The 26,402-nt window shown below is 39.4% G+C and overlaps 2 protein-coding genes across 3 annotated transcripts; one reads left to right on the top strand and one right to left on the bottom strand.

Annotated features, from left to right (window-relative positions):
• The first annotated feature begins 9,584 nt into the window (after positions 1 to 9,584).
• Positions 9,585 to 14,829, top strand: LOC104245195 (uncharacterized). 2 transcript variants are annotated; one of them, XM_009800763.2, is made up of 6 exons: positions 9,585 to 10,089; positions 11,341 to 11,427; positions 11,668 to 11,777; positions 11,886 to 12,257; positions 13,331 to 14,042; positions 14,356 to 14,829. In XM_009800763.2, the coding sequence occupies exons 1-6, from the start codon at positions 9,858 to 9,860 to the stop codon at positions 14,421 to 14,423; spliced, it is 1,581 nt and encodes a 526-aa protein (XP_009799065.1). In that variant the 5' UTR covers positions 9,585 to 9,857; the 3' UTR covers positions 14,424 to 14,829. The 2 variants fall into 2 exon arrangements, with proteins under 2 accessions (XP_009799065.1, XP_009799066.1); XM_009800764.2 differs by lacking the exon at positions 11,341 to 11,427 and having other exon boundaries at positions 9,586 to 10,089.
• Positions 14,830 to 15,174: 345 nt separating this feature from the next.
• LOC104245196 (phosphatidylinositol 4-kinase gamma 8-like) lies at positions 15,175 to 19,307 on the bottom strand. The gene is made up of 4 exons (XM_009800765.2): positions 19,111 to 19,307; positions 18,245 to 18,292; positions 18,088 to 18,145; positions 15,175 to 17,444 (listed from the first exon to the last, which is right to left on the bottom strand). The coding sequence occupies exon 4, from the start codon at positions 17,341 to 17,343 to the stop codon at positions 15,628 to 15,630; it is 1,716 nt and encodes a 571-aa protein (XP_009799067.1). The 5' UTR covers positions 17,344 to 17,444; positions 18,088 to 18,145; positions 18,245 to 18,292; positions 19,111 to 19,307; the 3' UTR covers positions 15,175 to 15,627.
• Between the last annotated feature and the right edge of the window lie 7,095 nt (positions 19,308 to 26,402).

Here is a 26,402-nt window from a genome sequence, read left to right as displayed (position 1 = left end):
TTGTCCCCAGCAGAGTCGCCAGAGCTGTCACACCTCCTTTTTTCGCACCCGCGAGGGTGCAAGGGAGTTTTTTCCAATTAAAGGACAATCGAAACGGGATGTGTTTGTTTATTTCAGAGTCGCCACTTGGGAGATTTAGGGTGTCCCAAGTCACCAATTTTAATCCCGAATCGAGGAAAAGAATGACTCCATATTACAGTCTGCGCACCAGAAATCCGGATAAGGAATTCTGTTAATCCGGGAGAAGGTGTTAGGCATTCCCGAGTTCCGTGGTTCTAGCACGGTCGCTCAACTGTTATATTCGGCTTGGTTAATCTGATTTTATACAAATATGAACTTATGTGCAAATTTTATCTTTTAACCGCTTTTATCATTATTTTTTACGAGAATTTCAACGTCGTGAAAACATATCTCGAACCACGTTACATCAATGCACCCGTGGTTATTGACATATCTCGACTCGGTTGAGATTTGGATTTGGGTCACATAAATGTGCACCCGAATTACTGAAGATAAGTTATTAAAGACGTGCCTAATGCAACTAGCGTATTGTTATTTGGGGAAGGCCGTAAAATTCGCTAAACGGCCTGTCCTCGAATTCTAAGTGTTTTAATATATACATTTAGAGGGCCCCGCTGAAAGGAGTTTGCTTCTTGGTGTTAATGGTGGAGCGCAGCTGATTTTTGGATTGAGGAAGGAGCAGCTATGGAGGGTCATTTGGAAGGGTGACGACGCGACTGGAGAAGAGTGAAGCCGCAATGGTGAACTGCCGGTGGTTGATCGGGCTGTGCATGGGGAAGGCGACGAAGCAACAGCAATTGCTTTTTGATAGAAGCTGGGTCGTGCTGGTTCAGCTGGTAGCGGGCAGCATGGTGGTAGACGATGGTTGTTTTGGTGGAGCCTGGAGCGCGCTGGCTGGTGGGTTGTTGATGGACAGTGACAACGAGGGGGGGAGCTGGTGGTTGACGGACGCTTGGTGGTGGCGTTTTGGACGTGAGGGAGTAGGGGTTTCGACTGGTTTTGGGGTAGGTCTTGCTAGGGTTTTTTCTTCTTCTTCTTTAGGAATAAGAAGCATGAACAGTGCACGTAAAATTTCAAAGTCTGTCCGTTCCCTTTCCTTCTGTGTTTGCCTGTGTATTTGATACCCAATGCCAAGAAAAATGAGCCCCACGCGTGGTGGGGTTCAAGACTTGTGTCCCCCACGCGTGGTGGGGTTCCCCGTGTGTGGTGTTCCGTCCGTGTTCCCCACGTGTGGTGGACTCAGATTATTATGGGCTAGGTCCGAAAATTAGGCCTAAAAACGGGTAGTTTGAACCCGAATATTATTCTTTTGCCCGGACCCGAGAAATAAGAACACGACGTTGCTCAACTAATTATGTAAGCAAAATAACTATAAAAAATAAGACTAATATTTAAAACAAACTATATTTATTTTATTTTTTTAAATATTTTTCAAGATTAAAATAGCTACAAAATACTAATAAAACTATTTTTTTGTAATTTTCGTTTTTATATAAAGATAAAATATAAAGTGATATTTTTTGTATTTTTTAAAAATTAAAATGACTACAAAACATTAACAGAACTATTTTTGGTAATTTTCGAAATTATATAAAATACAAAAATAAAGTACAATTTTTGTATTTTTTCAAGTTTATAAACTAAAATTTATATATATATTTTTGTAAGTTTTTCCTTTTGCGACGAAATAAAGTAAAATAGTTAAAATAGCTATATTAGACCCAATTTCACATATTCACGCTAAAAATGTAAAAATTCTCGGGGAGGGTCAAAAATCAGGTGTCTACATGGAGTCCCTAGGTTATTCATAATCCCTGATTATTCCAATGCCATTAAGTCAACGGTCGAGGAGCTGGAGCAAGTCGTACTGATCGAGCACTTGCCCAATCATAAGGTATACATGGGCACGGGGTTAAGTCCTGAGCTCAGGAAAAAACTCAACAATTCCTTATGGCTAACGTGGATTATTTTGCTTGGTCCCACCTTGATATGACAGGGATCCCCCTAGAAATAACCACTCATAAACTAAGCTTGGACTCGAAGTTTCATCTAGTCAAATAAAAAATGAGACCTCAATTTGAAGTCAAACATGCACTCATCAAAGATGAGGTATCTAAACTCTTTAAAATAGGGTCAATCAGGAAGTTAAATACCCGAATTTGCTAGCAAACATAGTGGTAGTCCCTAAAAAAGGGAATAAATTAAGAACGTGTGTAGACTATAAAGATTTGAATAAGGCAAGCCCCAAGGACTCTTCCCTTTACCCAACATCGATCGCATGATCGATGCCACGACCAACCACGAGATCCTCAGTTTTCTCGATGCCTATTCCGGGTACAACCAAATTCGGATGGACCCAAGGGGATTAGGAAAAAATGTCCTTCATTACTACGTATGGTACCTACTGCTATAACGTAATGCCATTCAGACTAAAAAACGTCGGTGCCACTTACCAACGTCTAGTAAATCGGATGTTCGAATAACAAATAGGAAAAAAATGGACGTTTACATTGACGACATATTAGTTAAGTCCCTGTAAGCAGATGATCATTAAAACATTTGCAGGAAATCTTCAACATATTGAAGAAATACAATATGAAGCTGAACCCGGAGAAATGCACGTTCGAAGTCGAGTTCGAGAAATTTCTTGGATTTATGGTGTCCAACAGAGGGATCGAGATTAACCCCAATAAGATTAAGGCTATTGAAGACATAACTGTTGTGGACGTCGTCAAAGCCGTTCAAAGGTTAACCGGTCGTATAGCCACCTTGGGTCGATTCATAGATCTTCTGACAAGAGCTATAAATTCTTCTCACTATTGAAAAAATAAGAATAACTTCTCATGGACTCCAAAGTGTCAAAAAGCCTTGGAGGAACCTAAATAGTACCTCTCGAGCCCACCTTTGCTTCAAACTCCGAAGGCAGGCGAACAGTTGTACCTATACTTGGCAGTATCTGAGATGGGGGTAAGTGGAGTCTTGGTCCGGGAATAAGGTATACAATTTCCTATCTATTATATAAGCAGAACTCTAGGCAAGGCCGAAACTAGGTATCCTCACCTAGAAAAATTGGCGCTCACTTTGCTAAGCTCATCTAGGAAGCTAAAACTATACTTCCAATGCCACCCTATATGTGTTGTAACTACTTAACCATTGAGGAACATAATGCATAAGCCCGAACTCTTAGGACGATTGGCTAAATGGGTCGAGGAAATCAACGGGTATGATATTGAATATCGACCCTGAACCGCCATTAAATCCAAATTTTTGGCAGACTTCATGGCCGACTTTATGTCGGTCCTGATACCCAAGGTTGAAAGAGAATTATTGTTGAACTCGAGGACTTCCTTGGGAATCTAGACCCTCTTTATGGATGGTGCCTCGAATGCAAAGGGGTCTGGACTTGGCATCGTATTGAAGCCACCATCGGGTAATATAGTTAGACAATCTATTAGGATTGTAACATTAACTAACAATGAGGCCAAGTATGAGGCCATGATTACATGTCTCGAACTGGCCAAAAGCTTTGGGGCAAAGGTGATCAAAGCTAAGTACGACTCCCTCCTTGTGGTGAACCAAGTTAATGGGACGTTCGAAGTCAGGGAGGAATGAATGCAGAGATATCTAGATAACTTACAGGTAATATTGCATTGGTTCAAGGAGTGGACCCTACAACATGTGCCTCAGGATCAAAACATTGAGGTTGATGCTCTCGCTAACTTGGGATCGTCGACCGATGACGATGAGTTCAACTTAGGGCGGTAGTACAGCTCATGAGATTGGTATTGGAAGAAGGTCATGCCGAGATAAACTCAAAAAGCCTAACTTGGGACTGGAGAAATAAGTATATAGAGTATCTAAAGACAGGGAAACTGCCCTCGAATCCTAAGGAATCGAGGGCTCCACGTACGAAGGCGGCCCGATTTAGCTTGTCCGAGGATGGTACCCTGTTCTAGAGAATGTTCGATGGCCCACTTGCAATATGTCTAGGATCAGGAGATACCGAGTGTGTCCTGAGGGAGGTGCACGAAGGCACTTGCTGAAACCATTCAGGTGTCGAATCATTAGTTTGAAAAGTAATCAGAGCCGCTGGATCGACATAGAAAAGGACGTGAAGGAGTTCGTATGAAAATGCGATGGATGTCAAAGGCACGCTCTGATGATTCATCAGCCTGAAGATCTGCTACATTCAATCCTGTCCCCCTGGCCGTTCATGAAATGGGGGATGGACATCGCCGGCCCCTTCCTTGGGCACCCGGTAAGGCTTAATTTATATTGTTTATGACTGACTATTTTTCTAAATGGGTGGAAGCCCAGACATTTGAGAAAGTAAGGCAGAAAGAGGTCATTGATTTCATCTAGGACCACATAATATGTCGGTTCGGGATGCCGGCCGAGATCATGTGTGACAATGGGAAGCAATTCATCGACAACAAAGTGAGCAAGTTTTTCGAGGATTATAAGATCAAAAGGAACCTATCGACGCCCTATCACCCTAGTGGAAACGGGAAAGTGGAGTCCACGAGCAAAAGCATACTCCAAAAGCTCAAAAAGAGGTTGACCGATGCCAAAGGAAAATGGAAGGAAATCTTTTCCGAAGTCCTATGGGCAAATCAGACGACCTCTAAGTCGAATACTGGGGCTACCCCATTCTCGTTAGTTTAGGACACCAAGGCCCTAATACCGGTTGAAGTAGGAGAACCAAGTCTCAGATTCCGATATGCGACCAAAGAGTCAAGTGACGAGGCCATAAATACGAGTCTGGGACTATTAGATGAAAGGCGCTAGGCCGCCCTCATCTGGTTGGTTGCCTAAAAGAACCGGATCAAAAGATATTACAATTGAAGAGCCAACCTTCGACACTTCAATGTCGAGGACTTGGTGTTAAGTAAAGTCACACTAAGCACCCGAAACCCGACAAAGGGAAATTGGGACCAAACTGGAAAGGTCCATATCAAATTATCGAGATCACTAGAAAAGGATCATACAAACTCGGAGCAATGAATGGTGAGCGACTATCGAACAACTGGAACATAACTCACTTAAAACGATACTACTGCTAAGGTACGATCCCATTCATTTCTTTTATTTACATGTTAGACGAACATTTTCAGGTGATATTCAAGAAATGATGTAACTTTTAGGCCTGAAAGCACATGTTGCAATCTTTTCCCTTTGGATCGATTTTGTCGAAAATGAGTTTTCTGGAAAGGTTTTTAACGAGGCAACATTGGATCGTGCTAACTTAGTGTTGAAGACCGACCATGAACCGGTGCCAAGGATCGCATCAACAATATCTGAGGCTTCTCTAATACTGGGGTGTATCACCATCGGATAATAATTTTAGCAAGGAAAGAAACTTTGTGCTTGAATAGTCTAGGCTCGGTCGATAGAATTTACTATAAGGGACAAACGGTCAAAAGAACCGTGCCCACATAGACCACCTAAGCCCCGATACAAGGCTTGTACATAAGTATAACCTTGTATACTACGCATACAAATGAAAGGAAGTTTCTACCTTACGGATAAATATTTGGTCCCTTAAAATTTTTTGTTATTTTATTTCTTACATTTGGTCCCCTAAAGACATCAAGTCCGAAGTCCACTTCACTCAGGGACTGTCGTCCGAAGTAGGCTCGGACGGCCCAGGATATCGGGTCCTGGGGGCACAAAGCCTATCAGGCAATGCCCGAACTTAAAAGGCTACAACCATCCCTGTTCAAGAATAGTTGTCTTGGGTAAGCCCCGATGACTTGAGGTATCAAGCCCATTGGGAAACACCCAAACTCAAAAGGCTACGGTCGTCTTAGAACCGCTTGGAGACATCCGAGACCCATAACCAAAACATAAGGCCTTCAAAACTTCTAAATAGGTTCAAAAGGCTACCCTCGGTAAATTATAATCTAAAATATTCTAAGTACTTTGGGGAAAGCTTTCGGTCGTACTGAGCCCCCCCCCCCCCCCCGAGTCTTAAGCAAAATAGTATTAGGAACAAGGCATGTTCGGACCTCCGAACAAGACCTAATTATTATGTACTAAGACATTCGATATCTTTACAAAAGAAAAAGCAAAAAAGCTTGAAAATTGTTGAAGGTAAAAAGCCTTGCATATATATATTACAAGATTTTACAAAGGGCAAACGGCCTCGACAAAGATTTTTACAAATGCCAAATGGCCTCAACAAAAAAAATCTACAAGGCATCTAAGTAGCCTGATCCTCACCGGAATCTGCCTCATCACCAGGACCATCAGAGTCTTCTTCGTCCTCGGGGTAAGCCAACCTCTTAGCCTCGGCCTTGAGCCCCTTAGTATTTTCGATCTAGGCCGTTAAATCAAAACCCCGAGCATGAACCTCTTCGAGGGCCTCTTTTCGCGACTGCCGCTTCTCACACTCAACAATGTCTTTCAAGTGGTCCTGGGCTGCCTCAGCATTGGCTTTATACTGGGCTACCATCTCGTCGACAACGGCCTTAGTTATTTTAGCCGCCAACTTGGCCGCTTTGAGCTCCTTGGCAAGGGTCTCCCGATTGGCAACAACCGAGCCCAGTTGAGACTTGAGCTCCTCAATTTTCTAGGACCATGCCTCAGCCTTTTCCTTCATCACTTGAAGTTGAGCCTTCGCCGAGGCCAATTGCGCCCGGGCAGTTTCCTCTCCACTCTTCTGCCTCAACCTTGATTACATTCATCTCGACCCGGAGCTGCTCGTTCGATCAATCTTCTACTGGACCTGCTAGTTCTGACTATTAGTCACCATGCCTAGCTCATCGTCACAAAATTCAAAGACTTTTACCTATTCCACCAAGTCGGCGTGTTCTTTCTGAGCAGCGTCTAGCTCAACTTGATGTCTCTTAGCCTTTCCTTCATGTTTCTCACTGAGAAGTTTGTACATGTCTCTCTTCTTAGTGAGCTCTTTGACTTCGACCTCGAGTTGGCTCAGCTTATCTCGGTACCGGAGGAAGGTCTCGTGGTGAAGTACCAAGGCCTGCAAATATGAGAAGAAATATTAAGATCACCAATAACCAAAGCTGAAAAATAAAAATGGTTTGGTAGCACCTTACTCGGTTCAACGCTTGTTGTGCTACGTTGAACAGTCATAGGGTATCTACTTCATTTATTTTTGCCTGTTATTCTTCGATTACCAACCACCGAAGGTAACTGGCTACCCTAATAGGTGCGAAAAGTGGGCATCCTCCGGAACAGTGATGATAATTAACTGCTTCCGACCAGGATCTGCACTCGGGGCAGGGAACCGGTTGACCAGTCTCGGGCTCGATTTAGACCCACCTCCCCCCGAGGATAGACTTTTCCTCGGGACTTCTAAGTCACATAATCTGGTAGTGTCCTCCGTGGCAGTGGAATCCATACCATCAAAAAAGCTTTGGAGGGGATCGTTCGATCCATGGACCCCCTCATTCGATCGCTCCTTCATTGCTTGAGCTTTACCAAACATTGATTTCATCAACGAAGGCAATCCCATTATGTCAATGACACCGGGCGGGGTAGAACCAGCGTCTTGAGGGTTCTCGACCCACACTGCTGCGTCGGCCTCCTGAACTTGAGAGGGATTGGCCTCCATTGTTCCCCCTCTCGGATGCCACCGGTTCCTCGAGCACAGACGGCTCGCGGGCTGCAAAAGGCTCTTCCCCCTCGGACTCGTCCCTAAGCCGATAGAGCAAGTCCGAAGCTGGTGCTCGGGCACTGGTGTTTTCCTTCGACTTACGACGGTTTATCAATTATCCCCTGACAGGTTCTGTAGGTAGTGCCATTGGCATGGAACCATGTCCTTTGGTCACTACATTCCTCGCTTGCCACCACCCCCATTTTTCCATTTTTGTTTTCATTTTTATATATAATTGTGTTGTATATAAATTATTTTTGTGAGAAATGTTTGTGGTGTTTTGGTTAGTAAAAATCGTAGCTCGAAGCATTCTGCATAGATGCAAGATTTGGTGAAGGACACATTCAAATGGGTTGTTCTGATGTTGATTTCATGGTTTGAACCCGTGATTTAATGGTCGCATAAAAAATTATGTATTAAAAAATTAATAATAATATTAGCAACACAGAGAGTATTGATAAAGGCGACGCCAAGATTTAAAGCTCATGAGTTCAGCTTTCAGTAATTTTCTTTCATTTTCGTATTGGCTTGTAACAAGTCCTAGCATTGTATGAGTTTGTTGATCGCGTCAAGTTCTAATTTTTTTTCATTAGTAAATTTAAATTAATAATTTATACATATTAAATGAATTTCTTAAAATGAATGTATAATTTAGACTTAAACTCCCGAAAATGCTTTCCATACGCTAGCTCCACGTTTGAATACTAGAGACCAATAATAATGCCAATTTTAAGTATAGCAAAGTGAATGCTTTTCTTGGCATTTACTTTAAAACACTTATCCCTTGTAACTCTCTCCTCGTTAATAATGGTTAAACTAAAAGTTCATTTACTTGCTTTTTCTGCTATTGGTCAACAAATTTGAAATTGTGGATTAGTTGTTACTCAATTTTACCTTTTTTGAAAAAGTTTAAGTTTCCCATATTGATATTGTAAAAATATGCATACAATTAGATAAATTTTATGACAAATATTAATTTATACAATAAAAAATAATAACCTATTATCATATGTTAAACTACAATCACAACAGGGGAGGATAGTGTGTACGCAGTCATTACCCCTACTTATGAAGGTAGAGAGGTTGTTCCCGAAATACCCTCGGCTCAAGAACATAAAAAAAATGGAGCAATAGATAGCAACATCAATGTAATAAGATAGTGTCGCAATGTAATAAGATAGTGTAAGCAAATAATACAACGAATAATGACAGAGATCCAGGGATATGAAACTGCAAGAATATTGTCAATCCTATTGCTAATACATACATACCGTATAGAAACAAAGGACTAGTAATAGGAAGGTACCCGACTAGTACTACTACTACTAGTAAGACAAGGCAAAACTCTAGACTATCTATCAACCCAGCACCCTAATTTTCGACATTCACACCTTTCTATCGAAAGTCATGTCCTCGATAAGCTGGAGCAGAGTCATATCATGCCTAATCACCTCACCCTATATGTTAAACTACAATATTGGTGTAAAATCTTTTTGCAGTGTTAGTGTTCATAACTTTACTTCATTTTAGGGGTCGTTTGGTTGGAATACGATTTATACCGGTATAAGTTATGCCTGTATAAGTTATATTGGGATAAGTTATGTTGGGATTAGTTATGCTGAGATTGTTGTTTATTCATTGTTTGATATGTTGTATTAAGAATGACAATTGCATAATTTCTAAGAAGAAGGTATAAGTTATACCGGTGCTAATTACCCCACATTCTATAAGGTATAAGTTATCCTGATATTAAAATTAACACCGGAATAACTTATACATGATTTGCTAACCAAACCGAGTATTAAAATGATATTAAAATTTATACCACCCTTATACCTTGTTATAACTCATTAAAAAAAATACGTACTCCGTGTATTTCAATCTTTTCCGTTTTTACGTGAGTTTATTACAACATCCAAAAAACAACTGTGGAGTTGATAATACGCCATTTTAGCAAAACAACAAAAGCTGTCTGCTTTTCTCACTATCTAAGAACAGTTGCTTTGCAGTAAGTGAACTTTACTCTTCCAACTTCCTACTTCCATCCTAACCCTAACCCAAGAAACACACACACACACACATATATTACCACTCTTCAAAGGAATTTTCTCTCTTTATTTTCTCCAAGAACAGGGAAAAAAAAGAAGCCATGAATTCTTTGTTTAGAAATGGAGATTAGGAAAAGGAGAGAAAACTCACATTGCTATTACTGTTCCCAATGGGGAAGGGAGAAGAAGAGCAACCAGTAGGTACTTCATTGGATGCACAGAGTACATACCAATATGCAGAGGATAGGTGCAGGGGATGCAGTAGGTTAAAGGGGTTGTTGAGTTTTAAATGTGTATTTGTATTGCTGCTTGGTATGGGAGTTTTGCTTTCTGCTATTTTCTTATTGCCACTTTTCAAGAATGGAGATCTGAGGTATCTGGATCTTGACAACAAGTATAAAGGTTAAATCTTTTCCGCTTACTTATTAAAAAAGTTTTAAGGTATAATTTTCTGTTAGATTGTTATTATGAGTTTATAATCTGGTTTTGTACCTTGTTTGAAATCTGAATTACCATTTTATGAGGGGTTAGCATAAGCTTCTGGTTTAGTTCAGGAAATGTTTTTGTTATGTTTAATTTTTGGGGTTCTTCTAGTTTACTTGAATGAAGTGAATTTTCAATTAGTGAGGTGGAATTAAGAGGAAAATTGTTTGCTGCTAACTTGATATACAGTTCAGATGGGGATCGCATTTTGGTCCTTATATTGACATATTGACTGTAGCATCAGAATAGATACCTATTGTGAACAACAACAACAACAACAACAACAACGACCAGTGAAATCCCACTAGTGGGGTATGGGGAGGGTAGTGTGTACGCAGACCTTATCCCTACCTGACGGATAGAGAGGCTGTTTCCGAAAGACCCTCGGCTCAAGAAGACGAAAAGAGGCAATATATCAGTACGGTCAATAACAACCGAATTGATACCTAGTGTGTCTCAGTTAGAAAAGAATGTACAGTTTAATTGGAAACGAAAAATTAAATAATGGATGTGTAGCTATTCTGAGGAATTTGGTGTTCTCATGCTTTATCAGGTGAACATTATGTGACGATGAATTGACTTTTAACTGCTTCAGTGTACGCATTGAACTCATGGTGGTTGAGCAAAAAATCTTAGCATTTGTCGTGCCTTGTTCTTCTCTAAATTGATGCTTCATTTGCTTCCGTAGCCTGATTACCTTTATTTGAGCTAAACAACCCAACTGAACCTTCAGAGGTGCCCTTTTCAAATGGCTCCTTTTGATGGTATTCTGAAATTATTATGCATTGGTCGCAGACAATTAGTTTTGCCCTTCTCATTTGTGTGCTGGACATCGAGCAAAATCTTTGGAAATTCTAGAAGAAGACATGTCTTAATTGAAGTTTGGCCTAGTTGTTTAATGTTTGCATATGTTCTTGTCACTGGATGAGCTTTTGGTCTATTGATAATTTTGCTTTGATAAGATGGTCTATTGATAATTTTGTAGTAGTATACTTGGAGCTCTAAATCGTGATTTACTCTTAGTAGCATCCTAATGCCTCACATCTCCTGCCCATTTGATTTCTCTAATTGGTGTTATCTTCACAATTTTAATTCTCCAGTAATTATCTTCATTTCTTGAGTCAATGTCTGGATTGCGTATTCACCCATTGGACATTTTCGTTTGATCAGGTCAAGGTAATTTTATTGATATCCAGCAACAAGTGTATGCTGGGGAACATAGACATTTAGCCATTGAACAATTAAATTATCAAACAGGTATCAAAATAAAAATGAAACTTCATCTGCGTGTAGCATTAAGATATGTGAACCTGGTTTTATTTGCTTTAGCCTTTAAGACTTTTGGTTTGTTTCTCTTGTAAAATGTCTTAGTTATCTAACTATCCTACTTATATTTGATAACAAATACCTATTTCATAGATGATTGAAATTGATCTTTTGCTCATTGCATATATTTCCAGCTTTTCACATCGATGTGCTCGTGTCTGCGTTTTCCAGGTCATGATATAGTTGCCAGTTTCATGCTTGAGCCAGTTCCCTTTGTGAAGGATTATATTGTGCAACTTGCAGATGATATTTTTGATGAAATAAGTGTTTCCAATACTAAAGTACGTCCAATAATCCCTCTCTAGGTTATCTCTATTATTCTTCCTTTCCTTAGCTTAATTTTCTTTTGCCATTTCTTCCCTCTCAAACTGATTTGCTGCTTCTAACAGGTGGAGATAATATCATTAGAAAATATAGCTGGACCGAACATAACGGAGGTTGTCTTTGCAGTTGATTCTGCAGTGAAAAATATAAGGGTCTCTCTAACTGCTCTGAGTTTAGTCAGGTCGGAATTTGAAACTGTGCTTACTGGCCAATCAGCTCTGCACTTGACAGCATCTTTGTTTGGCGATCCGTTTTCCTTTGATGTGCTGAAGTTCAGAGGAGGGATTACTGTGAGCCCTAAACAGAGCGGATTCCTCATGCAGCAAGTCCAGATTCTTTTCAACTTCACCTTGAACTTCTCAATTGATGAAATTCAAGATAATTTTCATGAACTAACAAGCCAGCTCAAATCAGGGTTACATCTTTCATCATATGAGGTCTGTGACTATGGTTGCTGTTAGCTGCATTGACTTATATATCTTCTCTTTCCTCTGATATTATTATTCATGCTTTTAAAGTTGTTTTTGTTATTAAGCAAGTTCTTTGTAACCTCTGGTCCTGTTTCCAACTCTACTTTCCTCTGGCTTATTTTTCTTTCTTTACACATTTAGCCTTTGTATTTCTTATCTTGTATGACTGATTTATTGTAGTACGACTTCTGCCTTTCTTCTTAATCTAACATTTTCTATTTGTTATATGGGTATAATCTCCTAATTCATGCCGGAAGTTATTTGAATGGGAAATAATTATATCAAAGTAAAATGGTATATAGAGGGTGCACTATAGATTGTTTAAATTATGAAACCCCTCTATCTATACTTCGTTTTCATATTTCTGCTTCAAGTTTAATGGTTTTCCATGACTATACCTGATCATGACTGTACTGAAGGTTGTTTTAGGATGTATATATATCTGATAGTGCTGTCCCTCGGTAATCATTCACTTGATCTTGTTTGAAAAATAGAGGTCCTTGCAAAACTATCTAACTTATGTGGAAAGGAGTATCATTGTTTACCATTTCTTCTAAAAAGGTCTACATGACTAAGATCATGAGGGGCCTTGGTTATGTTTGCGTTTGAAATTTGATACTGATTCAGCGAATCTCATGAGCACCGAAAATAGTTGTCACTAAAACTATAGTTCTAGTTATAACCGTCAATATGGCTCAGTAAATCCATATATATGCATTGCTTTATCCAAAAGGCAAAAGTTTTCCAATGTCTCAATTTTGCAATCTGCTGCTCTCCAACAAAGACCCTTTCAAACACGGACATACTTAAACATATTTTTTCTTCATATCTTATATCTACATGCACTAAATGCAATATCCCCTTGATCAAGGTAGAGGATTTCTTGGTTTCGTTATGCGCTGGTTGGCTGCTTTTTTATTTTTATTACGTGTTTATTACTTGAAAAACATTCATCTTTGGTGGTTTATTACTTGATAAAGAGCACTCATCTTTTGTGTTAGCATGCTGATTTTTCTTTGTTCTTTCTCTTTACAATGCAGAACTTGTATATCAGCTTGACAAATACAAGAGGTTCAACAGTAGATCCTCCCACTATTGTTCAGTGCAAAGTTCTTTATGCAGTTGGGATAAATTCCACCCGGTCAAGGTTGAAGCAGTTGTCCCAGACCATCGGTTCTCATTCCGACAACCTTGGCCTCAATAACACTGTATTTGGAAGGGTTAAACAAGTTAGCCTGTCCTCTTTTCTACCGCACTCTCGAGGTGGTGATAGTGGTAGCCCGTCACCTTCTCCAGCTCCTCTACCTCACCATCACCACCACCACAATCGAGATTCAAATCTCGCTCCTGCAATATCACCCGCTCCAAGAGTTGAGAAAGGTGGATCTATTAGCAGGAAAGTTTCACCTGTACCCGTACCTGCACCAGCATCTGTTAAAGTACTTGCACCTGCTCCTACACCTGCAAAGCCCAAGAGTCCTGAGGCCCAGCCTCCTTGTCATTTTGGGAGATATCCAAGAAAGGCGAAGGGTCGCCCGCATATGGTTCCTGCTCGAGCACCAGTCCATGCACCTCATATTACTCCATCGCCACACCGGCAAATACATGCTCCAACTCCGATGCCACATGGACTCGCCGCATCAAGTCCATTGCCCAATGTAGTATATGCTCATGTTCAGCCTCTGCCAAAGAGTAATTCTGTTGCAGAGCCTCCTAACAGATTTACTTCAGCTTCACCCTTGCCATCTTCATGTGAGTACTTTCTTAATAATCTAGTCTGCTTTTCAAACAGGGAAGCCGATAAACTTGCATGTCAGTTCATCAGTCTTCAATTTTTTCCCACCCTTGTACCAGTCCTGGAAAAGGAGGGGGAATTAAAGCAAGTGGATTTCTTCTTCTCTAATGATAGATATGTTCATTCAGTTTTGATTTTGAACATATTAGTTTTAACCAGCTGGTGCCTTTATTCACAAAGCAAAATCATACTTGTGTTTTCGTCACTGTGTTAGTTATAATTATTTTCCTTAATGTTAAATTGATGCACTGATGTACTATACATTTGCAGCTTCTAAAGGGATTCATTCTTCAAAATTCTGGAGTCTCCTGCTGTTTTTACTTGTACTACATCCATAGCAGCCGGAGGAGGACAATTATTTATTGTCACAACAAAATTTGCCTCTAAAAACGAGTTCCACGTCATTCCACCCAGGCAAAGAGACAAACTTGAGGAGTTTGCATAGAGAGCAATGCCAAAAGGGCATCCTTCATGCTTGGATGAACATATGTCCTTATATTCTTGTAAATATTTCCATGAAGATTCAGCGCGAAGATGCATTTTCAGGTCAAAGTCATAGCGATGACAGGCCTATGATTACGCATTGCCACTGTTATGTATCATCCCTCTTGCATAAACATAAGGAGGGAAAAGCACAACCAACAAATGTATAATAATCCTTTTTGCTCATAATATCTTCCAAATCCATCATCTATGATCCTTAGTACTGATTCTAGTGAATGACAGTTTGTTCTTACTTTGTCATTTGCAGACTCTACTTTTTGGTTGTATATGATGGTTCAGCACAAAAATATGTTTATCACTTTATTTATATGCATCAGTGGCATTGGGTGATAGATCCAACCTCCGAATCATAAAATATGCAACAACAACAACAATCCCATGAGTGGGGCCTGGGGAGGGTAGTGTGTAGTTGAGGGTAGAGAGACTGTTTCCGATTAAAAAAAAAAGGAAAGCAGTAATAACCAGCAATATCAACAGCAAAATAATAAGAAAACAAGCAGTAACAACATCAAGATAATAATAAAAAAATTACCATAAAATATACTGTGACTTATCTGCACTTATGTATTAGATTCATACCCATAGTTGAATCCATATAACATAGCCAAAAATACTTGCTTGTATTTGGCATAAAATTTATTTGAAACTTTTCATCATCCAATACAATTTACAGTATAAAAAAAAAACATAATGTTAAACATAGAATTCTCTAGTCTTTCTTTTTCTTCGAGTCTTTATATTTTAAACAATGAATACAAACAACAATTACGCCTCACTCCCAAACTATTCGGAGGCTGCATTTTTTGAACAATAAAAATGTAAAAAGAGAGGACAACTCCTCCAGAGGAGTAGAAAACAACTCCTGCAGAAAGTAGAAAAAAACAAGAAGACTAATATGGAAAGGATGGCAAATTTGCCCATCTCTTTGCCATTCATGCTAAGATCTATCTAAAATTCTACCTTTGAGTACTTTGACTGCTAATTTACACTTGGTTGAAATTACACAGGTGGTTCTCTTCTCATAAACCAGAATTCTCTTCAGAATTCACAAGAAGATCCCAATCTTTGCTTAGACAAACACATGCAGTTTTTGCCCTCAAAAGCCTCAGGCAAAAGCTTCTCAAAAAACTCTAAGAATAAGCTCCATTGTTCACTACTCATTTCACCAAAAGAAATTCCTTCACCATTATCATTCTTGTAATTTTTTGTACCAAAGCTCATGCTCCTCAACAGGACACCAGCTTTATGATCTTCCTCATCGTCGATATCATCTTCCTTAACACCATCATCCTCTATTAAGGTATCTGAATTGTGAGAAGTGTTGTTTAGGAAATCACATTCTTCTTCATAATCAAACATTGATGAATTAACCAATCTACCCATAGACCTAACAGATGAAAACCTTAGAATTTTCGGTGGCTTAACTTTTAAAGCGGATCCCTGCAAGATTTCACCATCAGTTTCCTCATCTTCTTGATTTGAGCTATCACCATCTTCATCATCAAATTGAAAAACTCCATTTTTCTCTTTCTCTTCACCGACACTTATATTATCCTCTTTTATTTTACTCTCCATGTTAACCCTGGCATTGAAACATATCTTTTCTAATGCACTCCATTCTTCCTGTCCTCCATAACATTTCCGAGTCATCATTTCTCCGATTTGAGCTAGACAAAGCCCTGAAGTTGCAGCTTGTTTTAAGAGAATGGTGCATACCACAAGAACCCGAATGGATGATTCTCTAATAGAAGGAAGTTCATTTCTTAGTAAATCTGCATCCTTAAATGGATCAAGATCACATATATACTCCATTTCAGACTCCGAAAATGGTATGGAGGCTTGAGGCCAATGTAGCCATTCAAAGTATGGATCATCAAGTGATTCTGGCAAGCAAAGTCCATGATCTATAGGTACAAGTTCAGCAGAACCAACTGCATAGCGTTCTTTCCCTTGCTTCACCAGAATATTTCCAGCATGTCTGTCAAGATTCAGAAGTCGCATATCCAAAATTCCAATACGATGAATTGAAGCGACTGAAAAGCCAGAAGCACCTAAGTCTCCTGCATCACAATCATGTTCCATAAACCGTTGAAGCGAGGCAATTTTATAAGTCGAACCAGAAACAGATTGCAAATCGTTTATATTGAATGTAACATGAGAAATCTTGACTAATGTTGTTGGAGGAACACCAGCAAATCCATCATGATCAAGAAGATAGGCAGCCGATTCACGAACACCAGTTTCACCTATCTTGATGGAGCGTTTCATGCCCGGTTGGCCTAGCATCCGACCTGCAAATCCTTTTGGATTATTCAAAGCTAGAGGTTCCTCATCAGCTGGTTTTGCCACTGCTATTGCATTACCATTTGTCGCCCGAAAAAGGTAAGCACCACCTAGGCCACTTGATAATAACTCAGGTTTGATTCCAGAAGCCATAGCTATGGCAACCTCAACAACTAAAGCATGCACTTTAGGAGCTCGTCGGCCACCAATGATTTCAATTCTTGGATTATTGTCAATATCTTCGTCTGATCTCGTGAAGAGGGATAAACACGGTGTGGAAACGCTTTTGTGGATATTGGGGAATTCAAAGGCAACATGATGTAGTGAATGTGTAAGGTTTGTTTGGGTTGATTCAAGAATGTTGTAATCGAGCTGAGAGAACGATGGAAGCTTACATCTTGGAGGTCGAACAAATTGCTTGAACCCGTGATTTTGGGGATTGATAGCTACAGCCATCTTGGAGAATCTCATTCAAGTAAAAACAACAATAGAAGTGCATGCTAAGGGAGCTTCTTTTAATAAGTGAATCCTAGAGAGTTAGTCTTCCTTGTTGAGAACATCCTTCACATTGTCTGAAAATTTAAAATGGTGAACAAAATCACTATGCATTTACATCTTGCAAGAAAAGTAAAGAAATGCATCAACAACAACAACAACAAACCCAGTATAGTCCCATAAATAGGGTCTGGGGAGGGGAGATAGTATGCAGACCTTACCCCTACAGTGAATGTGGAGAGGATGTTTCCAGTAGACCCTCGGCACGAGGAAAAATGAGAAAAGAGCAGTGGCAACAAGCAAAAACGAGAACAAAATAAAAGAAAACAAGGCAAAAGGAACAACATGAAGATAGAAATCTACAATATTAGAATACAAGACAACTAATTACACTGGAAACGTCCGGAAACCCGCACAACTACCTAGTAACCTACAACCTTAATCCTCGACCTCCACACCTTCCTATTAAGGGTCATATTCTAGGTTAGCTGATGCATCGTATAAAGCAAATCCAGAAACAATAACAATAGAAATCCCACTATACTTGACCCCAACCTTGAAAAAGGCTCGCCTATACCCAACAAATGCAACATTTTCAGGTTTCTTCATCCCAAAAGAACTTTCTTTCTGAAATTGACCAAGAGGTGATCTCGCAATACTTAACTATTGAATTCTTGAAAGAAAATGATAAGGAATGATTTGGAAAATATAAAGACTTACCTAAAAATTGCGAAAGGAGGCTGCAAAACTCAAATAACCACATTGCTATATCTGAACCCTGTGAAATTTCCCATGAATTATATACTGGGAATGAACAACTATACATACAAATAATAGGATATGGTTGAGAAATTGAAATGTACAGAATTTCACATACCATCCTGTTGGTTCCCTCGCTCCTCCGCTTAATAGTCGCCACAATTGACTACAAAAAATTATTAGAAGAATGTTACCATCAACTTTGATCAAAATCCCTTAAATTCTACCATTTTCCTCATCCTATTTGCTCTTTCCATCCCAACAAGAATCACAGGTTTGAAGTTTGAGGGTCAATATATCTAATTTTTGGTGCGAATTCCACATCAATTTCCCAAAAAGTTTTGGAATAAAATTTACATATTTAGAAAACTACGGAAAAATGTGAAAATCATACTCAATGAAAATGTAGTAATCTTTTTCCCTCTTCTATATCAATTATATACCACTACAAAAACACCCATCTAGTCCACCCCACTACTAGATTTCGGTCGGTATGCATTACCGACCATGCTTATACCAGCAGAACAATATCGGTCGGTTTTACTAATATACCGACCGACTTGGACCAGTATTCTTGGACGGATTTCCGCGAATTTCTAGTAGAGCCCTTGCATTTAACATGCATCTGTTCTATGAAAGAGAGGAGTATTAAACGTGTTTTTTTTTTTTTTGAGTTTCCCACCCGGCAGTATCCGTATTGGAGTCCGACTATATCCGGATTCGCGCTGCGTAGGGTCCCATTCGGGGGAAGCGCTCCCTACAAAGGATTTTTCCATACCTAGGGCTCGAACCCGAGATCTCTTGTTAAGAGAAGAGCAGCCCCATCTCTTGCACCACATACGACAATGATAGAGCAACAAATCTCAATCTTTGCATAAAAATCAAGAAGATTTACAATCTAAGCAGATTTCTAACAGATTCTAAAGAAAAACAACAAAAACTAATAATTCCCTTAAAAATGAAATGAATAATGAAAATAATTACCCTGAATACTGGTGAGGCATTCAGGGAGACGAACAGCAACGGCTGAGCGTGAGATAGACAGAGAGAAAATTAAAATTCCTTTCACTTATAAATTCTTGAGAGACAAAAGGCCCCCCCTTCTTCTCTGTCCTTTTTTTTTTTGGTTTTTTTTTGTTTGTTTTTCTTCCTTGTATGTCCCCAGTCTCTGGGGAGTTATCTTTCTTTTAGCAAAAGAATTCTCTCTCACTTTTGAAAAACTGGTAAAACAGTTACAATGACTTCCTCTCATTCCCGCGCTTCTCGCTAAACCATTTTCCATAATTATGTGAATGATTTTTTTTTTTTACCCAATTCGGTTAATTCGTTCGTGATAAATTGAAGTAATGTATTAAAATAGTTAAGAACTAGGGAATTTTCCGCGCTTCGCGCCTATTTAACCAAAAATCTGAGTCTTTGATTAAAGCTAAAAAGAAATTCGGGTTACTGATAATCAGGAGACAAAATAAAATACTTTTGATAATGATGGTAAAAAAGCAAATAGTAGTGTATTTCAATGAATTCTCAATAGTATTCCGTGTCCTTACAAATGATGATACTTCTTCCTTTTATAGATAATTCTAGGTAAAGGAATGAAGCCTCAGCTTTAATGATATAATTATGAGTAATAAATGACATTAAATAAGCCGTTATACAATCATTCCTATTAAATACCAATTTTGTAACGTATCAAGTATTTAATAATGAATTTGGACTCCTTTCTGTCATCAGATCTTTGTCTTCAATGCCTTCTAATCCGTTGGCTGTAAATAATTTAAATTGGTACGAGACTCGTATCTATACGTCGTCTCGTGCCTATTTAAATTCTTCTTCCCGTGGCTGTCTCCATCCGTGCCTCCTAGTCAATTGTTGCGCTTTGACCATTTAATTAATCCACGTGTCATGCCACATCATCTTTAATATAAACTCAGTTTTTTCCCAATACAGATAGTCCCTCCACTTTCCATTTATTTATCAATTAAATAATTGGGAAGTGGATCTTCATGAAAAAGGAATTTTTGCCACAATTAATGCTCATGACAGTATTAACGCCTCAGTAGTCTTTTCCATTTAATGTTATGCCCATGTGTCATTTTCTAATTGATTCCGCTATTCACACCCTTTTTCGAGACTTCTTCATTCTCACTATTTACGAAGTGATAGCTGCCTTTATTATAGGCTTTCCATCATTACACTTCTAAGGTTGACGGTTCCCATTTTACACATAACTTTTTCTTCCTTTGTCTTCTTCACAAATCTTCAGCACACACTTCCTTCTTAACAATGTCTTCTTCAAACCCTAACCGTAAAAAAGTTCCAATTCTAGATCAATTCCCCAACGCCCCTGTTAGACACAGAAGAGGCGGAGGAGGTAGGCTTCGAACAGGGTTAGAATCTACTCGAGGCGGCTCCTCTGGTTCTTCTTCAAGGAGTTCTATCCCAAAGGCCCCTTCTTCTAAAAGTAGGGAAATTCTTGATTCTTCTCAAGAACCCTCAGTTGATGAAATAGTTCCCAGCGATTTTGTCTTTTGAAAGTGATAAAACGTCTCTTCAAAAACAAGTTGCAAATTTAGAAAAAGCCGATACTTACCCCACAATAGTAACCGAGCTTACAATCCCCACCATAAGAAAAGATTGTAACTGGAAGGATAGTCTCCGAATGTCAATTCCTTCCCCAAATCAAAGAATTTCCTCTTTTAGAAGTGGGTATTCTTCTGTTTATACTTACCCCTTCACTTTAGGTTTTAATCCTCCGATTGACCCAGTTATTCTCGATTTTTGTCGTTTCTTTACAATTTGTTTGGCCCAAATCGGTCCATTAGTGTGGAGAACAGTGGCTTGTTTGAGATATTTATCCTCCAAAGCCAATGTCAATTTCACCTTTTCTCACCTCATTCATCTGTACCATCCTAACTTAATACGCCATGGGGTTTTTACCTTAACTGCAAGGAGCAAAAAGTTTTGGTAAATCCTGAAGATGACAAAGATCGTGGATGGTATATCCGTTACGTCGCTGTTCGTACGGTGGACTTGATTGGCGAAACAAATATTCCCTTCCCTGAGAAGTAGAATTTTGAACGTAGGTTTCTTTTATTTACCATACCTACTTTTGAGAATTTCAAAAGAAATTTTGTTTTTAACCTTGTCTCTTCTTGGTTTTTTGTAGCAACCATGGGAGATGTGGAACCTATTCCCAACTTCCGTGGTTGGGTAGACTCACTTTTGAAGATTGCTTCTAGGGAGCAAAGAACTTGGAAATCAATTTCTTCCTTACATGACTGGAAGGTCAAAACACATGGTATCCCCCTTTTTATATGTTTTTTTACATGTTAAGCATTTTTTCCTCAACTTTGATCATGTATATCCATCCTTTAATCAGGATTTGGCATTAGAGGAATGACGGCTGAAGTAGCTATGGCCATTCGCATGTCTGCGAATGCTGCTCTTGATTTGGATAAGGCTCGAGCCTTGCTGCCAAAAAGGAAAGCTATAAAGGAAAGTTCTGAAGAAGAAGAGGAGGGTACCTCCCTAATTACCAGGCCAAGGGTCAGGAGGCGAATAATCATTGATGATGAAATTGAAAACACTCCTGCTCGAACCTCCACCACCGAGCCTGTTTTGATTCATTCTGACGAGGACACCGAACCAAAAGATAATAATGAGTCAATTCAGCATCTTTTTGACAGTGGTTTCGGGAGTGGCGAGCTCGACCCTGTTTTTGATGAAGCTTCTCTTTCCTCATTTGTTCCTATTTCCTCCATTCCTCTGCCAACCGTAAGTATTTCTTTACCAGCTTTGACGACTTCCGTTCTTTAGCCAGTTTCTACCGCTCCTATGTCCGTTCCCTTGGCTGTTTCTACTGCACCTGCTTCTGCTCCTGCGTTGGTTTCTACATCTTCTCCTTCCATTCCTGTTTCTTCATCTTCTCCTTCCATTCCTTCCATTGCTCCTCTTCCCTCTGTTCATCGTACAGAGACGGGTTCTAGCAGTGGAAGTATGACTATGAGAAGTGTTACTCTGGAAGTTCCTGCCAATCATAGCCTCTTGAGGAAGACTGGTAGAGCCGATGTTTGGCTCGAGCCCCTAATTGGAGATATCGAGAAGAAGAAGATGGAGAGCCATAGTTGCTTAACTCTGATGAATGACATAGTTCATTCTACTTTGAAGGTATTTTCTCTTCTTACCAACAAGTTTTTTTTAATTATCTTCAATCTCTTATTTCTATGAGTTGTCTCTGTAGGCTAACCTTATTGACACAGAATTAATGGGAAGAATTTCCCTTCTGGAAAGAAAAGCCCGTGAGTCTGAAAAGACTGTCCACCAGGCCGAAGAAATAGCTAGGGGAGCCCAGCTTGAAGCAACCAATTGGAAGGAACAGTTTGAGAATGCCCAAGGGACCATAGAGGAGTTGCAAGAAAATAAAAATTTCCTGGAGCAGCAAAACCGTGGTTTAACTTCTGAACTGGCAACTGCCAAAACTTCTTCAAGCCAATTGAAAAGAGACAAAGAGCTTTTGGAATGCTCTTTGTCAGAACAATTATCCAAGGCTAGTGAAGAAATTAGGGAGCTGAAGGCACTTTTGGCTAAGAAGGAAGAGTATACAGGAGAGTTAGTGCAAAGCTTGACTCAAGCTCAGGCTGACTTACAGACCTCTTCTGATGAGATTCATGCCTTGAAGAGTTCTCATGCCTCTCTTGAAGCTTCCCTTGATTCCCATTTAGCTGAGCACCAAATCTTAAAAAACGATCTTGCTATGTGGGAAAAGGAATATGGACTGCTGGAGGAAAACTTCAACATAGAGGTGAGTTGGGCTTTCCTGAAATCTCGTCGTGATGCTTTGACGGAAGCTGCTCAAGAAGGTTTTGACTTGTAGTCTGAACTGGCCAAAGTCGTAGATACCATCGAGAAAAGCCAACAGTCTACTGATACTCCTTCCTCTGCACTTGAAGTTCCTGGAACAGAAGAACTTTTAAATGAAGAAGTGACTACTGCAACAATTGGGATTACAATTCCTCCTTCCGAGGGTGAAACTTCTGATGCTCCAAACCCTTCAGTGACTAGCTAAAAATGAAATTGCTGTAAAGGATCTTTTGATAAAGTCTCCAGTTAACATAATGGGGCATTTGTAAAAAAAAAAAAAACAAATGCTTAGTTGACTAAGTTTGTACTTAGTTTTTTTAAAAAAAAGTTTTATCGGTACTTCTGCATATTCTATTCTTGCCTATTTATCTAGGACTCATGGAATAGCTTAGCATTTTTATCCTTTTAAAATGCTTTACGATTCTTCTCATGGAATATCAACATGAGGCTTATAAAAGAGGGCCCTTTTATTTTATCGACACTTAATGAAGAAGACGTCTCAACTTCATAATGGTGTTATAATACGATGAAAGAAATAGGAAAACACACGTTTTGTATGAAACAACTTTGGCAAGTTTTTATTCATAAACTTTTAACAAGTGTTTGACTGTTACATGTATTACAATACATCTACAACTTTCTCGTAACTGTTTTTCTTGTAACAGATTTGTACATAACATAAAATAAACAAGGTTTTTCTTCATAACCTGTTTCAGTACATAGTCATGACCCTATCTTTACATATTAAGAAGGGTTTGAGAGGTGACTTTGTTTATGAGTTTGAGAGATGACTCTGTTGTTCTCATGAATGCTGAAGACTTCATAATTTTTTCTCAACACTTGACTTCTATCGTTCGATATTCGTATTTGCATTTCTACACGTATCTGTGTACAGTATTGTAGTCCCCCAAGTGTTTGAGCGGTAAAGTATGAAGCCTCGAGCACTTGTTTATTTCTTTTACTTTGGCCCTTTTTCCTGAAACAGAAACATATGCGGGACCCGAAGGTGCGATTGTAGATGAAGACCGCCTAACTCGTGTGTATTTCCATCAGATTAATTGTAACCCTGGGCTAGGAATTTAAGAATACTCCATTTTGCCTTGCAGGTTGTGACTCATCATTTGGCACGAGTTAGGATATTTTGCCTAGCATCTAAAATCGTTAGTAAAATATTAATAAACCAAGAGAGAAATTTTAACATGATGATACCTGACCGTAGGTACTTTCTCAAAAGTAATATCTTTTTAAGTGGACAGCATTCCAATGTGAGGGTAACACTTTACCATCCATTGTCTCCAAATGGTATGCTCCTTTTCCCGCAATGCCACGGACTTTGTACGGTCCTTCCCATGTTGGACTTAACTTTCCTGAGTTAGCAGCCTTTGCAGATTGGAACACCTTCTTAAGCACGAAGTCCCCAATTTTGAAAAATCTGAGGCGTGCTTTCCTATTGTAATATCGTTCTATTACTTGCTTTTGTGCTGCCATCCTTATCAAAGCAGCTTCTCTTCTCTCTACAAGTAAATCTAGGCTAACCCGCATCTCTTCATTATTAGATTCCTCCGTTTCCTGATCGTATCGTGTGCTTGGCTCACCTATTTCAACTGGAATTAAGGCTTCCGTACCATAAACCATTGAAAATGGTGTTTCTCCAGTGCCTGTTTTGGTCGTTGTACGATAAGCCCATAATACTCCAGGTAACACCTCAGGCCAATTACCTTTTGAATCTTGTAACCTCTTTTTCAAGTTATTGATAATGACTTTGTTAGTAGATTCTGCTTGTCCATTCCCTACTGGATGATATGGCGTAGACGTTATTCTTTTGATCTGCCAACTTCGAAGAAATTCTGTGATTTGAGCTCCAATGAATTGTGGTCCATTGTCACACACGATCTCCTTTGGTACTCCAAAGCGGCATATTATATTTCGCCATATGAAGTCTTTAACTTCTTTTTCTCGTACCTGTTTAAATGCCCCTGCTTCTACCCATTTAGTGAAATAATCTGTAAGTACAAGTAGAAATTTTACCTGACCTTTTGCTTGTGGAAGTGGACCTACGATATCCATTCCCCATTTCATAAAGGGCCAAGGGGCTAAAACAGGATGTAGTAACTCAGCTGGTCTGTGCATATTATTGCCGTACCTTTGACATTTATCACATTTGGACACGAAACTGGTTGCCTCTTCTTCCATCTTAGGCCAATAATATCCTGTGCGAATTAACGTTCTTACCAGTGACCGTCCTCCTGCGTGATTCCCACAATGTCCTTCATGTACTTCTCTCATGACATATTCGGTTTGAGAGGGTCCGAGACACCTTGCTAGTGGTCCGCCGAACATCTTTCGATAAAGATTTCCTTGATATAAACAATATCGTGCAGCTTTTTTGCGAAGCGCGTGAGCCTTTCCTTTGTCATTAGGCACGGTACCGTGCTTTAAAAAGGCAACAATTTCGTTTCTCCAATCCCATGTTAGATGATTAAAATTTACCTCTTTTTTATTAGATTCAAGAACGGAATGAAATAGATGTATGACTGAAGCATCTGTATTGTTTGCCACGTCTGCTGCGGATGCAAGGTTTGCTAAAGCATCTGCCTCTACATTCTCATCTCTTGGGATCTGCACTACTTTCCAAGTTTGGAATTGCTTTATTAACTCCCGTACCTTTGCGAGGTATTCTTGCATTCGTGACTCTCTGGCTGTATAAGTCCCCAGCATCTGATTAACCACGAGTTGAGAATCACTCTTGATTATAATCTGTGTTATGCCGAGTTCTCGTGCCAATTCTAAACCTGCAATTACAGCCTCATACTCTGCTTCATTGTTAGTTATAGAATGACATTTTATAGCCTGTCTAATGGTCTCACCCGCAGGTGGTACGAGGACTATTCCTAGGCCTGCCCCTTTTACATTAGATGAACCGTCAGTGAATAAAACCCAAGTCCCCGGGTTCGCACCATTAAAAACTAGTAATTCTTTTTCTGCTTCTAAATGCATCCCCTGGCTAAAATCAGCCACGAAATCAGCTAGTACTTGAGACTTTATAGCGGTCCTAGGTTGATAAATAACTTCATATTCACTTAGTTCTATAGCCCATTTTGCTAATCTTCCTGAAAGTTCGTATTTATGTAAAATATTTTGAAGCGGAAAAGCAGTAACTACAACAATGGGATGACATTGAAAATAAGGTCTTAATTTTCTAGATGCCATGATCAAAGCTAATGCTAATTTTTCTAGCTGTGGGTATCGTGTCTCAACTTCCAATAAGGACTTACTTACATAATAAATAGGAGATTGTTTACCTTGGTCCTCGCGGACTAAAACAGCACTTACTGCGACTTCAGATACGGCCAGATAAATGAGAAGTTTTTCCCCCACCTTCGGTTTTGCCAACAACGGTGGTTTTGACAAATAAG

This window comes from Nicotiana sylvestris, chromosome 12, assembly GCF_000393655.2.
Source record: "Nicotiana sylvestris chromosome 12, ASM39365v2, whole genome shotgun sequence".
Classification (NCBI taxonomy): domain Eukaryota; kingdom Viridiplantae; phylum Streptophyta; class Magnoliopsida; order Solanales; family Solanaceae; genus Nicotiana; species Nicotiana sylvestris.
The sequence above is the reverse complement of the archived record's forward strand: the minus strand, read 5'-3'. Positions and strand labels throughout refer to the sequence as shown.